Here is a 17018-nt window from a genome sequence, read left to right as displayed (position 1 = left end):
GATGCGTGTTTTGATAACTAAAGTTTACTCAGTGGAAGCCTCAATCAGGATCTGAGTTTATTTCTCAATGAATCTATGTCTCAATGATTCTCTGTCTCAGTGATTCCCAAGTCTCTTTCTCAATGAGCCTCTGAGATTATTTCTCAATAAGTCTCTGCCTCAGTGAGTCTCAATTCACTTTCTCAATTAATCTCTTTCTCAATGAGTCTCTGAGACTTTTTCTCAAAGAGTCTCTGGGTCTCTTTCTCAATAAGCCGTGAGTTTCTTCCTCAAAGACTCTCTGAGTTTCTGTCTCGTTGAGTCTCTGGGTCAATTTTTCAATGAGTCTCTTTCTCAAAGAGTCTCTCTTTTTCAATGAGTATTTTTCTCAATGAGCATTTTTCTTCATGAGTATTTTTTTTCAATGAGTCTCAATGTCTCTTTCTCAATGAGCCTTGAGACTATTTCTCAAAGAGTCTCTGAGTTTTTGTCTCAATGAGTCTTTGGGTCTATATCTGAAATTGTCTCTCAGTCTCTTTCTCAAAAAGTATCTGAGTCTCTTTTTCAATGAGTCTTCTTCTCATAGAGTCTTTTCCTTAATGAGTATATGTCTCAATGAGTCTCAATGTCTCTTTGTCAATGAGTCTCTGAGAATATTTCTCAATGTGTCTTTTTCTCAATGAGTTTATGTCTCAATAAGTCTCTGAGACTATTTCTCAACGAGTCTCTCTATCAATGAGTCTATGTCTCAATGAATCTCTGTCTCAGTGAGTCTCAAGTCTTTTTCTCAATGAGTCTCTGAGACTATTTTTCAATGAATTTTTTTCTCAATGAGTCTCTTCTTCAATGATTCTCTGTCTCAGTAATTCTCGAGTCTCTCTGTCAATGAGCCTTTTTCTCAGTGAGTCTCTGTCTCAGTGAGTCTCTGAGACTATTTCTCGATGAGTCTCTGACTCTCTGTCTTAATGAGCAGTGATTATTTTTCTCAAAGAGTCTCTGAGTTTCTTTCTCAATGTGTCTTTTTCTCAATAAGTTTATTTCTCAATGAGTCTCTGAGACTCGTTCTCAATGAATCTATGTCTCAATGATTCTCTGTCTCAGTGATTCCCAAGTCTCTTTCTCAATGAGCCTCTGAGACTATTTCTCAATAAGTCTCTGGGTCTCTTTCTCAATAAGCCGTGAGTTTCTTTCTCAAAGACTCTCTGAGTTTCTGTCTCGTTGAGTCTCTGGGTCAATTTCTCAATGAGTCTCTTTCTCAAAGAGTCTCTCTTTCTCAATTAGTCTTTTTCTCAATGAGCATTTTTCTTCATGAGTCTTTTTTTTCAATGAGTCTCAATGTCTCTTTCTCAATGAGCCTTGAGACTATTTCTCAAAGAGTCTCTGAGTTTCTGACTCAATGAGTCTTTGGGTCTATATCTCAAATTGTCTCTCAGTCTCTTTCTCAAAAAGTATCCGATTCTCTTTTTCAATGAGTCTTCTTCTCATAGAGTCTGTTTCTTAATGAGTATATTTCTCAATGAGTCTCAATGTCTCTTTGTCAATGAGTCTCTGAGACTATTTCTCAATGTGTCTTTTTTTCAATGAGTCTATGTCTCAATAAGTCTCTGAGACTATTTCTCAACGAGTCTCTCTATCAATGAGTCTATGTCTCAATGAGTCTCTGTCTCAGTGAGTCTTAAGTCTTTTTCTCAATGAGTCTCTGAGACTATTTTTCAATGAAATGTTTTCTCAATGAGTCTCTTCTTCAATGATTCTCTGTCTCAGTAATTCTCGAGTCTCTCTCTCAATGAGCCTTTTTCTCAGTGAGTCTCTGTCTCAGTGAGTCTCTGAGACTTTCTCGATGAGTCTCTGACTCTCTGTCTTAATGAGCAGTGATTATTTTTTCTCAAAGAGTCTCTGAGTTTCTTTCTCAATGAGCTTTTTTCTCAGTGAGTCTCTGTCTCAATGAGTATTTGGGTGTCTGTCTCAATGAGTCTCTGAGACTCGTTCTCAATGAATCTATGTCTCAATGATTCTCTGTCTCAGTGATTCCCAAGTCTCTTTCTCAATGAGCCTCTGATATTATTTCTCAATAAGTCTCCGTTTCAGTGAGTCTCGATTCTCTTTCTCAATTAATCTCTGTCTCAATGAGCCTCTGAGTCTCTTTCTCAAAGAGTCTCTGAGTTTCTGTCTCGTTGAGTCTCTGGGTCAATTTTTCAATGAGTCTCTTTCTCAAAGAGTCTCTCTTTTTCAATGAGTATTTTTCTCAATGAGCATTTTTATTCATGAGCCTCTTTTCTCAATGAATCTCAATGTCTCTTTCTCAATGAGTTTCTTCCTTAGAGAGTCTCTGAGTATATTTCTGAATGAGCCTCAGGGACTCTTTCGCAGTGCGTATTTTTCTCAATAAGTTTATTTCTCAATGAGTCTCTGAGACTCTTTATAAATGAGTCCCTTTTTCAGTGAGTCTCGATTCTCTTTCTCAATGAGTCTAAATGTCTCTTTCTCAATGAGTTTCTTCCTTAATGAGTCTTTGAGTATATTTCTCAATGAGTCTCTGTCTCAGTGAGTCTCTGAGACTCTTTCTCAATGAGTCTCTGTCTCAATGAGTCTGAGACTTTTTCTCAATGAGTCTCTGTCTCAGTGAATCTCTGAGTTTCTTTCTCAATGAGTCTCTGAGTTTCTTTCTCAATGAGTCTCTGTCTCAGTGAGTCTCGATTCTTTTTCTCAATGAGTCTAAATGTCTCTTTCTCAATGAGTTTCTTCCTTTATGAGTCTTTGAGTATATTTCTCAGTGAGTCTCTGAGACTCTTTCTCAATGAGTCTCTGAGACTCTTTCTCAATGAGTCTCTGATACTCTTTCTCAATGAGTCTCTGTCTCAATGAGTCTGAGACTTTTTCTCAATGAGTCTCTGAGTTTCTTTCTCAATGAGTCTCTGTCTCAATGAGTCTCGATTCTCTTTCTCAATGAGTCTCAATGTCTCTTTCTCAATGAGTTTCTTCCTTAATGAGTCTCTGAGACTATTTCTCAATGCGTCCCTGTCTCAGTGAGTCTCTGATACTCTTTCTCAATGAGTCTCTGTCTCAATGAGTCTCTGAGACTCTTTCTCATGAGGGTCCTGACGTTGCTGACGTTGCCCTCTCGTGTTGCGTGACGCCTGCCCACACACAGCGGCCGCGTCTGTCGCGAACAACATCGCCGGGCCTTCAGCATCGACACGACAGCCCCCCCCCACCCCCCCCACCCTCCCCCCCCCCCCCCACCTGCTTGAGGAGCTCGTCGACTCCGGCTTTGAGCGATGTGAGCAGCGGTCGGATGTTGAGGCGCACGAGGTCCCCCAGCGGCTCGCCGCGCCCGCGGGCCCCGTCGCTCCCCAGCGCCACCGCCCAGGTGCGCAGGAGCGCACGCGCCAGCGCCAACACCTCGTCCGTCTACGCGGGACGGGGAGCGGGGGGCGAGGTGGAGGTGGAGGAGGGTTGAAGAGCAAGTGGAGTGCGGAGGAGGTGGAGGAGATGGATAGGAGGTGGAGAGATGGATAGGAGGTGGGGAGATGGATGATGATGATGATGAAGAGGTCAGTCGCACATTGCACTGTGAGTCCCACACACACTCACTACCAGCCCTCCACATACTCAGTCAGCCCCCCACACTCACTGTCAGCCCCCCACACTCACTGTGAGCCCCCCACACACTCAGTCAGCCCCCCCACACTCAGTCAGCCCCCCACACACTCAGTCAGCCCCCCACACTCACTGTGAGCCCCCCACACTCACTACGAGCCCCCCACACTCACAACTACCAGCCCCCCACACACTCACTACGAGCCCCCCACACTCACCACTACGAGCCCCCCACACTCACTACGAGCCCCCCACACTCACCGGCTTGTGGTTGATGTTGCTCAGGTCTGGCAGGAAGGCGCTGGGGCAGGCGAGAGCGGGCGGGTTCCTCGGGTTGTGCCGCTCCCTCTCGCCCACGTGCTTGCTCTCCTGTCGGGAGGATCAAGTGCACAGGTGAGGGGGGGAGAGAAGTGGAGCGGGGGGCACGCGGAGAAGGGGGGGGGGGCGGGAGGGCACGGGGGGCTGGCATGAGGAACATTCAGGGCGCCACGGTGCCAAGATGTTAACTCATCATCATCATCACCGTAACGAGATGTTAACTCATCATCATCATCACCGTGACGAGATGTTAACTCATCATCATCATCATCACGGTGCTGAGATGTTAACTCTCATCATCATCATCACGGTGCTGAGATGTTAACTACCATCATCATCACGGTGCCAAGATGTTAACTCCCATCATCATCATCATCATCTCTGTGCCAAGATGTTAACTCTCATCATCATCATCATCTCGGTGCCAAGATGTTAACTCTCATCATCATCATCATCTCGGTGCCAAGATGTCATTTGTCATCATTATCATCATCACGGTGACGAGATGTTAACTACCTCGCCTTGTATTCAGTAGGTCGTGGGTTTGATCCCGACGCCTGTCATATATTTTGGAGTTTGCGTGAAGTGTCAAACGCCCGCCGGCAGGAGGTCACGGGACAGACCCAGGTGCCATGGGATGACTGACTGAGATGACTGGCCGATGCACCACCAGTGCCGCCTACTGTGCCAACGTGCTGTGTTTTATCCACCCGGCGCTCCGCTCGTTGTTGTGAGCGTCGCTCCTCTGCCCTCCATTGTTGCTGGAGGGCGACTGCCTCCAACTGCCCAGTAGCAGTGTCCTTCACGAGCCTCCTCCACAGAGGCCAATCTTGACACCACTGGTACCAGTCATTGGCAAGTCAACTCAGCTCCATATCTTCTTGTGGAGCTGAGTGTGTGTGGCGCCCGTTTAGCTCCCTCTATCCGGCCGAACAAAAGCTGTTTAGGCATGCGGTGGCTGGGCATGCGGGCTACATGACCCAGCCAACGCAGCCTTGCCTGCTGGAGGAGCTCACCGATGGGACTTTGTCTAGATCTTTCACGGATTTGTGAGCTCCTCACACATTCCAGCCTGGTTAAACCCAGGATTGATCGTAGGCTGGTCAGCCTGAATGTTTCTAACTGGCGAAGATGTTCCATTATGGGGGTCCACGTTTTGCAAGCATAGAGAAGGGAGGGAATGACCGTGGCCAAAGAAGACCCGAAGCTTCGTGTGGAGTGACAGACCAGGTGGCTTACACACAGCGTTACGCAACCGATAAAAAGATAATGCTGCTTGACTGATTCGGAGTGAGACCTTTGTTGTTAAACCAGAGCCGGTCTTGATCACACTGCCCCGGTATGGGAAACTCTCCACTCTCTCCACAATTACCCCATCACCAATTGAGAGTTGTGGGGGCGGAGTGTCTGATGGTACAAAATACCCAGGCAGGTGCTTAGTTTTGGTGGGGCTGATGGTAAGGCTTCACCTCTTAATGTCACGCTCCAGGTTCAGCAGCAGCACCTCCATCTCCTCCTCTGAGTGAGCAGCAATCACCAGATCATTGGCATACATACCGTGGTTGACCAATAAGGAGCCATCCCTTGACCACACCCAGGCATCGAACAGCCTCCCATTGTATCTGTACCAGGTGGAAATTCCTCCGGTACAGCCATCGAAAGATTCCCAAACTACTTGGTCGAAATAGATGTTAAATAATGTGGGAGCCAAAGGACATCCCTGTCGCACCCCAAGGTTAACAGGGAATGGCTTCGACACCCGACCACGGGCCCGCTCACCATCATGAAGGTCCTTAATGATCGTGAGCAGAGGGTCAGGGACTCCGAAAGCACGAAGAACAGCCCAGAGCCCAGGCCTACTGATGGTATCATAGGCCTTGACCAGGTCAATAAAGCAGAGATGTAGGTCTTGTTGGAATTCCCTACACCTCTGCTGTAGCAGACGGACAGAAAATATGGCATCTGTGCAGGACCGCCCTTTCCTGAAACCGCATTGAGGCTCCGCAAGCCTCTCCTCAGCGTGCCTAGCAAGGCGATGTTGAATAATCCTTGCCAGGACCTTTCCCGGCACACTGAGGAGTGAGATTCCCCTGTAGTTGTTACAGTCTGTGCGGTCCCCCTTCTTAAAGAGGGGGACCACCAGGGCATCCTTCCAATCCTGCAGAACCCGTCCAGTGGTCCAGACTGTTGTTATGATGTCATGTAGGGCAGTCTGCGCACAAATGCCACCCTCCTTCAGCATTTCGCTTGGGAAATCATCTTTGCCCGGTGCCTTTCCTGGTCTCAGACTCTGGATCGCCTTCAGTACTTCCTCAACAGATGGCACCTCAGCCAGCCACTCACAGGGGTTGACTTCCTCCTCCAATATTTGAGGCACCGCAGCCTCACCCCCATCCCACCTCCACCCGCCCACTTACACCCCCCACCCACCCACCTACACTCCCCCACCTGCACCCCACCTCCACCCGCCCACCAACAACCCCCCCCCCATCCACACCTCACCTACCATGCCCACCTACACCCACCCCCCCTCCACCTACAACCGCCCCACCTACACCCCACCCCACTTCCACCCACCCCCCTTCCACCTACACCCCCCATCCACACCTCCCCCACCTACACCACCCCACCTACACCACCCACCTACACCCCCCACCTACACCCCCCACCTACACCACCCCACCTACACCCCCCACCTACACCACCCCACCTACACCCTGCCCCACTCACGTATTGGCGGTAGGTGTCGTACGAGAGTGCGAGGAGGCGCGCCGCCTGCCTGACGCTCTCCTCCAGGGTCTGCGGGAAGGACATCACGGCCCGGCCCGTGGGGCCCACGGAACGGCCCGTGGGGCTCGCGGCACGGCCCGTGGGGCTCGCCGAGGCAGCCAGGAGGAGGAGGCAGCCGAGAGAGGCGACGGCCACCAGCGGTAGGCACGGCTGGGTCGCTCCTGGGACGGGGGTGGGGGCGGTGGGGGGGAGGGGGTGGGGGGAGATGGATGCGTGTAGAGAGAGCACGCAGAACAGGTTAGCAGATCTCACACTCAGAGACCACGTCTCACACGCACACACAGAGACGAGGTCTCACACACACTCACCCACACACAGAGACCACGTCTCACATACACACACACAGACCACGTCTCACTCACACAGACCACGTCTCACTCACACACACACAGAGACCAGGTCTCACTCACACACACACACAGAGACCAGGTCTCACTCACACACTCACTCACACACACACTCACTCACACACTCACACACACACAGAGACCAGATCTCACACACACACACAGATACCAGGTCTCACACACACTCACACACACACAGAGAGCACGTCTCACACACACACACAGACCACGTCTCACTCACACAGACCACGTCTCACTCACACACACACAGAGACCAGGTCTCACTCACACACTCACTCACACACACACTCACTCACACACTCACACACACACAGATACCAGATCTCACACACACACACAGATACCAGATCTCACACACACACACAGATACCAGGTCTCACACACACTCACACACACACAGAGAGCACGTCTCACTCACACAGACCACGTCTCACTCACACAGACCACGTCTCACTCACACACACACACAGAGACCAGGTCTCACTCACACACTCACTCACACACACACTCACTCACACACTCACACACACACAGAGACCAGATCTCACACTCAGAGACCACGTCTCACTCACACACACACAGAGACCAGGTCTCACGTGCGGCAATGTGTGTGGTGAACGCCAGTGGTCTAGGAGAAAGACCACGACCACTCACACACTCACTCACACACTCACTCACTCACACACACACACTCACCCACCCACCCACACACTCACTCACACACTCACTCACACAATCACTCACTCACACACTCACTCACACACTCATCCATGCACTCACCCACACACTCGTCCACACACTCATCCATATTCACCCACACACTCACTCACACACTCACTCACACACTCACTCACTCACACACTCACTCACACACTCACTCACTCACACACACACACACTCACTCACACACTCACTCACACACACACTCACTCACTCGTCCACACACTCATCCATACTCACCCACACACTCACCCATACACTCACCCACACACTCATCCATACACTCACCCACACACTCACTCACACAATCATCCATACACTCAGCCACACTCCCACTCATCCATACTCACCTACGACCACTCACACACTCATCCATTCACTCACACACACTCTCACTCACACACTCACTCACACACTCACTCACTCACACACTCACTCACTCACACACTCACTCACTCACTCACACACACACACTCACTCACACACTCACTCACACACACACTCACTCACACACTCGTCCACACACTCATCCATACTCACCCACACACTCACATATCCATACGCTCACCCACACACTCATCCACACACTCACCCACACACTCATCCATACACTCACCCACACTCCCACTCATCCATACTCACCCACGACCACTCATCCATTCACTCACCCACACACTCACTCACCCACTCATCCATACCCACCCACACACTCACCCACTCATCCATACTCACCCAAACACTCACTCACTCAGTCACTCACTCACCCACTCACACACACAACAACAACCGCCATTCGCCACTAAGTGGCGGTGACATCACCACGGCGCTTGTGCCAGGCTAGGTGCACGTTAAGGCCACGTGAAGCGTCGACCGCTCGCTGGTAGGAGGTCACGGGACAGACCCAGCAGGTGCCACGGGTCGACTGACCGAGATGATTGAGATGACTGGCCGATACACCACCTGTGCCCCCTACTGTGCCTATCTGCTGTGTTTTATCCTCCCGGCGCTCCGCTCGTTGTTGTGAGCGTCACTCCTCCACCCTCCGTTGTTGTTGGAGGGCGACTGCCTCCAACTGCCCAGTAGCGTCCTTCACGAGACTCCGCCACAGAGGCCGATCTTGACACCGCTGGTACCAGTCATCGGCAAGTCCATTCAACTCCACGTCTTCTTGTAACACTCACTCACACAATCATCCATACACTCACCCACACTCCCACTCATCCATACTCACCTACGACCACTCACACACTCATCCATTCACTCACACACACTCTCACTCACACACTCACTCACACACTCACTCACACACTCACTCACACACTCACTCACTCACACACTCACTCACTCACACACTCACTCACACACTCACTCACTCACTCACACACACACTCACTCACACACTCACTCACACACACACTCACTCACACACTCACACACTCGTCCACACACTCATCCATACTCACCCACACACTCACATATCCATACGCTCACCCACACACTCATCCACACACTCACCCACACACTCATCCATACACTCACCCACACTCCCACTCATCCATACTCACCCACGACCACTCATCCATTCACTCACCCACACACTCACTCACCCACTCATCCATACCCACCCACACACTCACCCACTCATCCATACTCACCCAAACACTCACTCACTCAGTCACTCACTCACCCACTCACACACACAACAACAACCGCCATTCGCCACTAAGTGGCGGTGACATCACCACGGCGCTTGTGCCAGGCTAGGTGCACGTTAAGGCCACGTGAAGCGTCGACCGCTCGCTGGTAGGAGGTCACGGGACAGACCCAGCAGGTGCCACGGGTCGACTGACCGAGATGATTGAGATGACTGGCCGATACACCACCTGTGCCCCCTACTGTGCCTATCTGCTGTGTTTTATCCTCCCGGCGCTCCGCTCGTTGTTGTGAGCGTCACTCCTCCACCCTCCGTTGTTGTTGGAGGGCGACTGCCTCCAACTGCCCAGTAGCGTCCTTCACGAGACTCCGCCACAGAGGCCGATCTTGACACCGCTGGTACCAGTCATCGGCAAGTCCATTCAACTCCACGTCTTCTTGTAACACATCACTCCATCTCTCCTCTAGCCCATGCGGCCGAACAAAAGCTGTCTAGGCATGCGGTGGCTGGGCATGCAGACAACATGACCCAGCCAACGCAGCCTTGCCTGCCGGAGGAGCGGACCGATGGGACTTTGTCCAGATCTTTCAAGGATTTGTGAGCTCCTCACACAATCCAGCCTGGTTAAACCCAGGATGGATCGTAGGTAGGCCAGCCTAAATGTTTCTAACCGGCGAAGATGTTCCATTAGGGGAGGTCCACGTTTCGCAAGCGCAGAGAAGGGAGATAATGACCATGGCCGAGAAGACCTGAAGCTTCGTGTGGAGCGACAGACCAGGTAGCTTCCACACACGACTCACCCATTGACACGACGGTCAATGGTACAGTGTATAATAACAAATAGTATAACATTTATATGCTTAATACAATGTACAAAGTAATATATAGTATCGTAATTGTATATTAAACATATAGCAGTGTGATACACATTAGGGTGGGTAGAATAATACATAGTGTTATATTAAAATGTATAAGGTATAGGTTGGTTTATAGCAATACAGTATGTAATTTAATGTTGGGTTTATCTATGGCAGTATATAGTACGGTGTATGCTCGTGTGATGTAAGAGAATAAAGTTTAGATGGAAGCATATTATATAATTTTTACGACGTAGAATTGTAATGTATTACTTGCTGTTAGTAACTCAGCTTATTGTAGAGTATAGTAAGTATACTGATGGTGCTATGCAGTTTATACTTTAGTTTTTATGTAGTTTATACTTTAGTTTTCTACGTGGTTGTTTAGTAACTGCAGCTACATACTATTAACATTCCTTTCCTTTGTTAATGCTACTCCCTGCACCCTCCCTTGGTGCTGCTGATCCTGCATAATGCATGGACATAATATGACTTTGAAACTCCCCCGTCCACCTTCTACGCATTTCCCATGAATATGCTAAATTCCTCTTGATATGCACATTGTTTTGTTAAGGCGCTCCTCTTCCACCTCCAACCCAGTTTATATATAAGCTCCTAGCTTGGCAGTGTCTCATTCTTCACCTGAAGACGGCCGCTTGCGTTGTAGCCGAAACGTCGTGAGAATTATTTTATTTTATTATGTTTTATTTTTATTATTTTATTACTTCCCTTCTACGTGACTTTACCGAAAGAACCAAGAAGATGAAAAGACAAATAGTTCACTGCTTTAGCCCCACACCGGTGTGTTGAAGAGTGAAACCACAACATTCACAATTTTTGAGTCGTATGACGTTTCGCTGGTAATTGCATCCAGCATCATCGGGCAATTCGCCAGAATGGTGAGGCTCTGCTGTGTCTCCCGTTCTTATATAGAGCAGCAGGGTGACGTCATCATTAACTCATCAACTCATCAGGTGCAAAGATTTGAGGGGGGTGGGGGTATTGTAATTATATACTAGATTAGTAATCAGGCAGTTGTTACGATGCGAGTTGTAGATTAGTAATCAGTTGGCATGTGTTTTATTGTGATTATGCTACATTAGTAATCAGTTAGTGTGTTTCCCCTATAAGGAATTGTAATGTGTTATTTAATAATGCGCTTCGAGGCCGCACTAAGCCTGTAGCTGTCTGAGCGATTAAAGTTATTTCTGTTTCTCTCAATTTCAATGGATTCTCTAATTAGTCTTTGCCAGTAGTAACTAGTTTTACACAACACTTCAACGTTGTCAAAATCAATTGAGTGTCCCTGTTGGCAAGCATGTTCTGCCACTGCCGACAGTTGTGTTTGCGATAGTTTAATATTTCTCTGGTGTTCTTTTAGTCTTACACTAACGTTACGCCCTGTCTGTCCAATATAGCATCTGCCACATACACAATTAATCCGATATGCACCTTCTGTTGATAATTTAGGCAATTCGTCTTTAGTGCACGTTACTAGTTGTTGAATTTTGTGTACTGTACCAAATCTTACTGTAATGTTTTGCTTTTGTAAAACACGGGCTAATTTGTCAGTTACTCCTGAGATAAATGGTATTTTTATTGTTTTAACAATCTGATCGCTTTCAGCAGTTTTGCTTTGCGATCGTGATTTGGCATTCAGTGCTCTGTTAATTTGAGCATTATTGTAGCCACTCTGTCTTAGTGCTTCTTTAACATGTTTAGAGAAGTCCCGACGGACGTACTCGTAGACGGAGGTAAGTTAAGGGCTTCCGCCAGGGTTTATTAAAGCTGTTACAATATTACACAGCAGGGTACACAACTCCCAGGGGCTAGGGGGGTCCTACTCTGAGTCCGGGTCCCTGCCGGCTAGCTCCGGTCTCTCTCTCTCTCGTGTCGGATCGTGGACTCTGCCGACTCCACCGAGCGGAGAGAGAAGCACCTCTACGGCTACCACCGGCTTCTCCCCAGACTCACCACTCGATCCCTCTCTCTACCCCTGGTTCCCTCTTCACCCTGCTTACTCTACCCGTTCCCACAGTGACCCCGCTTACGTCACGGGGTATCCCTTAAGTACCCTAGGAGACGTGACGTCATCGCACTGAACGGCACACCTGACGTCACGTCCCCATTTTACTCCTCTACACGTGTTTAATCTCTCTCACTAGACTTTCACCATCTGACACTGTTTTAGCCCGATGTATGAGCGTCTTGATGCTGCTCTATATAAGAACGGGAGACACAGCAGAGCCTCACCATTCTGGCGAATTGCCCGATGATGCTGGATGCAATTACCAGCGAAACGTCGTACTCAAAAATTGTAAATGTTGTGGTTTCACGCTTCAACACACCGGTGGGCTAAAGCAGTGAACTATTTGTATTTTGTCAACGTGACACTTTTTTTACTGATTGGCCGTGTCGGGTGGTGGAGGGTTACGACACATTTATAAATAACGCGATCTAAACCCAAAAACGTTCATTATGAATAATAGTGGTCGCGAAAGCCTACGTGTTAAACTGAAAGTACACTCACCCACTCACTCACCCACACACACACACTAACCCATACACTTTACACATTCATTCACCCACTCTTACACTCGCCCACAAACTCATCCACACTCTCACTCACCCACTCACTCACAAACTCACTCACACACCAACCCACACACTCACTCACTAACCCACTAACTCACCCACTCACACACGCATTCACCCACTCACTCACGCACCAACTCACACACGCACTCACCATCTCATATCCTCACACATTCACCCACTTACACACCAACTCACTCACTCACTGACCCACTCACTCACTCACTGACCCACCCACTCACTCACTCACCCACTCATGCCCTTACACATTCACTCATCCACTCACACACTTACTCACTTACCCACTCACATACCAACTCACTCACACATTCAATCGTACACATACTCACTCACCCACTCACGCACTCGGTCACCCATTCACCCACTCACTCACACACCAACTCACACACTCACTCACTGACCAACTTACACACTCATCCACTCACACACTCACTAAAGTCACCCATTCAAACACTAACCTACACTCTCTCACTTACCCACTCACTCTCTCACTGACCCACCCACTCAATCATCCACCCACACACTCACTCACACACTCACCATCTCACACACTCACTGACCCACTCACTCACTGACCTATTCACACACTCACTCACCCACTCATACGCTCACTCACCCACTCACACTTACTCACTTACCCACTCACGCACCAACTCACTTACACACTTAATCACACACTCACACAGTCACCCACATACTAACCCACACAATTTACACACTCACCCACCCACCCACTCACCCACACACTCACCCACACAATCACCCAATCATCCATTCACACACTCATACAACAACAACCGCCATTTGCCACTAAGTGGCGGTGACGTCACCACGACGCTTGTGCCAGGCTATGTGCACGTTGAGGCCACGTGAAGTGTCAAACGCCCGCTGGCAGGAGGTCACGGGGCAGACCCAGGTGCCACGGGTCGACTGACTGAGACGACTGGCTGATGCACCACCAACTCTGCCCCCTACTATGCCAACTTGCTGTGCTTTAGCCACACAGCGCTCCGCTCGTTGTTGTGAGCGTCGCTCCTCCGCCCTCCGTTGTTGTTGGAGGGCGACTGCCTCCAACTGCCCACTAGCAACAGCAGCGTCCTTCACGAGCCTCCTCCACTGAGGCCGATCTTGACACCGCTGGTACCGGTCATTGGCAAGTCCACTCATCTCCACGTCCTCCTGTACCACATCACTCCAATATTCTCTAGCCCGTGCCGCGCCCGTTTAGCCCCCACCATCCAGCCGGACAACAGCTGTTTAGGCATGCGGGCTACATGACCCAGCCAACGCAGCCTTGCCTGCCAGAGGAGCTCACCGATGGGACTTTGCCCAGATCTTTCAAGGATGTGTGAGCTCCTCACATAATCCAGCCTGGTTAAACCCAGGATGGATCGTAGGCATGCCAGCCTAAATGTTTCTAACCAGTGAAGATGTTCCAGCTGAGACCATGCCACTAAGGGTTTGAATGGGGTCCTGGGTGTACACCCACCACCGGAGTGGAAGAATGGCAGGTGCATCCTACAGATGACAAGTCGATGGTCAGTGGGCAGATCAGCTCCACGGTAGGTTCTGGTGTCAAGGACATGGGCCCACTTCCGCTGTTCCATCACTATGTAGTCCAGCAGATGTTCTTGCTTGGACCCGGCATGCATCCATGATGTTGTGTGGATGCGCCGATGCCGGAACAGCGTGTTGGTAATTACAAGCCCATGGGCTGCACAACAATCTAGCAGCCTCCTGCCGTTGTTATTGCGCTGATCTGCAGACCAGGTGCCAGCATCATGACCAACTCGGGCATTGAAGTCAACCAACAAGATGACTCTATCCTGAGGGGCCACTTTAGCGAACATCTGTGACAGGAGGTCATAGAAGGCATCTGACTCATCGGCCTTGCCTGCATCCCTCCACGGATGTTCATCTTCGGTGGGGGCATAAGTAACCACAACCACCACTCCTCGCCTCTGGTTGATGGGAAGGCGAGCCCAAAGTAGTCTGGGACTTACAGCTTCCCAAACCTCACCGCCACGCTCCCACGCCCCCTTAATGTTTTGTTCAGAAGACGAGCCACTCCCTGTTGTTTCCGAGAAGAGGACTGTCCACCCCTCATGGTGGTAGGAGCCAGAGCCGGTCCACCGGACCTCCTAAATGCCACAGAGATCCAGGCGGTACTATTCCAGCTCCCGACAGAGGAGTGACAGCCTTTCCTCCGCAGTGATTGTTCGAACATTTTACGTGGCCACCCGTAGTGGTTTTTTGTTGTTTCTGGAGGAGCCCCGAGGATAAGGATTCAGTCTCCTGGATCCGCCAAATGGGGTTTGGCCAGGAGACATCATAGACGCCTGTCCCCCTGGGGCCTCCGGCACAAGCTTATTTATTACAAATTTCAGTCGTGGTTTAGCGGTAATTAATTGAAGGTGGAGGGGTTAACAGCCCCTCGCACCCATCCAGAGCCCCCATTTGGCCACTGTGGTGGTTACAAACGCCATGAGGGGAAAGGCCAATCTAAATTGGCCCTCCCCCCCACGGCACTGCCCACCAGAGTGTTGCCGTCCTACACTAACGAGGAGGTAGGGGGTTGTTTCTGCCGTACCCACTAACACACCCACACACTCACCCACACACTCACCCACACACTCACCCACACACTCACCCACACACTCACCCACACACTCACCCACACACTCACCCACACACTCACCCACACACTCACCCACACACTCACCCACTAACACACCCACACACTCACCCACACACTCACCCACACACTCACCCACTAACACACCCACACACTCACCCACACACTCACCCACACACTCACCCACTAACACACCCACACACTCACCCACACACTCACCCACTAACACACCCACACACTCACCCACACACTCACCCACACACTCACCCACACACTCACCCACACACTCACCCACACACTCACCCACTAACACACCCACACACTCACCCACACACTCACCGACTAACACACCCACACACTCACCCACACACTCACCCACACACTCACCCACACACTCACCCACTAACACACCCACACACTCACCCGCACACTCACCCGCACACTCACCCACACACTCACCCACACACTCAGCCACACACTCACCCACTCACACACCTACACACTCATCCACGCACTCACCCACACACTCACCCACACACTCACCCACTAACACACCCACACACTCACCCACACACTCACCCACACACTCACCCACACACTCACCCACACACTCACCCACTAACACACCCACACACTCACCCACACACTCACGCACTCACCCACACACACACTCACGCACTCACCCACACACTCACCCATACACTCACCCACACACTCACCCACTAACACACCCACACACTCATCCACGCACTCACCCACACACTCACCCACACACTCACCTACACACTCACCCACACACTCACCCACACACTCACCCACACACACACTCACCCACACACTCACCCACACACTCACCCACACACTCACCCACTAACACACCCACACACTCACCCACACACTCACGCACTCACCCACCCAAACACGCACAGACTAACACACATACTGATCAACTCACGCACTCACCCACACACTCACCCACCCAAACAAATCAACCACTCACCCACTCACCCACACAATCACGCACTCACTGACACACTCACAGACTCACCCACAAACTCACCTACTCATTCCACTCACACACTCATCCAAACACTCAACCACTCACATATCTTTTCACACACTCACCCACACACTCACACACTGACACACTCACCCACTCACTCACCCACTCATCCACACACCCACACTCAACCACACACTCAACCACACACTCACCATATCATTCATTCACACACTCACCCAAACACTAATCCACACACTGACCCACTCATCCTCTCGCACACTCACCCACCTAAACAATTAACCACGCACTCAAAACTCACCTGCATGCTCACCCACACACTCACCCACTCACACATTTACCCACACAGTTTCACATTAACCTACACACTCACCCACCCACACACCCATACACTCACCAACACACTCGCCCACTCACCCAATCATTAATTCATACACTCATCCACAAACCCACTCACACA

At 50.2% G+C, this 17018-nt stretch overlaps 1 protein-coding gene across 1 annotated transcript in view; it reads right to left on the bottom strand.

Moving 5' to 3' along the window:
• LOC144951987 (uncharacterized) overlaps positions 1–17018 on the bottom strand; it is a 62726-nt gene that overhangs the window by 25491 nt on the left and 20217 nt on the right. The window contains exons 5-7 of the mRNA XM_078882363.1: positions 6628–6848; positions 3841–3948; positions 3223–3390 (exon numbers count right to left, since the gene is read on the bottom strand). Of these exons, the coding sequence (XP_078738489.1) occupies positions 3223–3390; positions 3841–3948; positions 6628–6848 (497 nt within the window). The remainder of the gene's footprint in view (positions 1–3222; positions 3391–3840; positions 3949–6627; positions 6849–17018) is intronic.

This window comes from Lampetra fluviatilis, chromosome 65 (assembly GCF_964198595.1).
Source record: "Lampetra fluviatilis chromosome 65, kcLamFluv1.1, whole genome shotgun sequence".
NCBI classification, from domain to species: Eukaryota; Metazoa; Chordata; class Hyperoartia; order Petromyzontiformes; family Petromyzontidae; genus Lampetra; species Lampetra fluviatilis.
The sequence above is the reverse complement of the archived record's forward strand: the minus strand, read 5'-3'. Positions and strand labels throughout refer to the sequence as shown.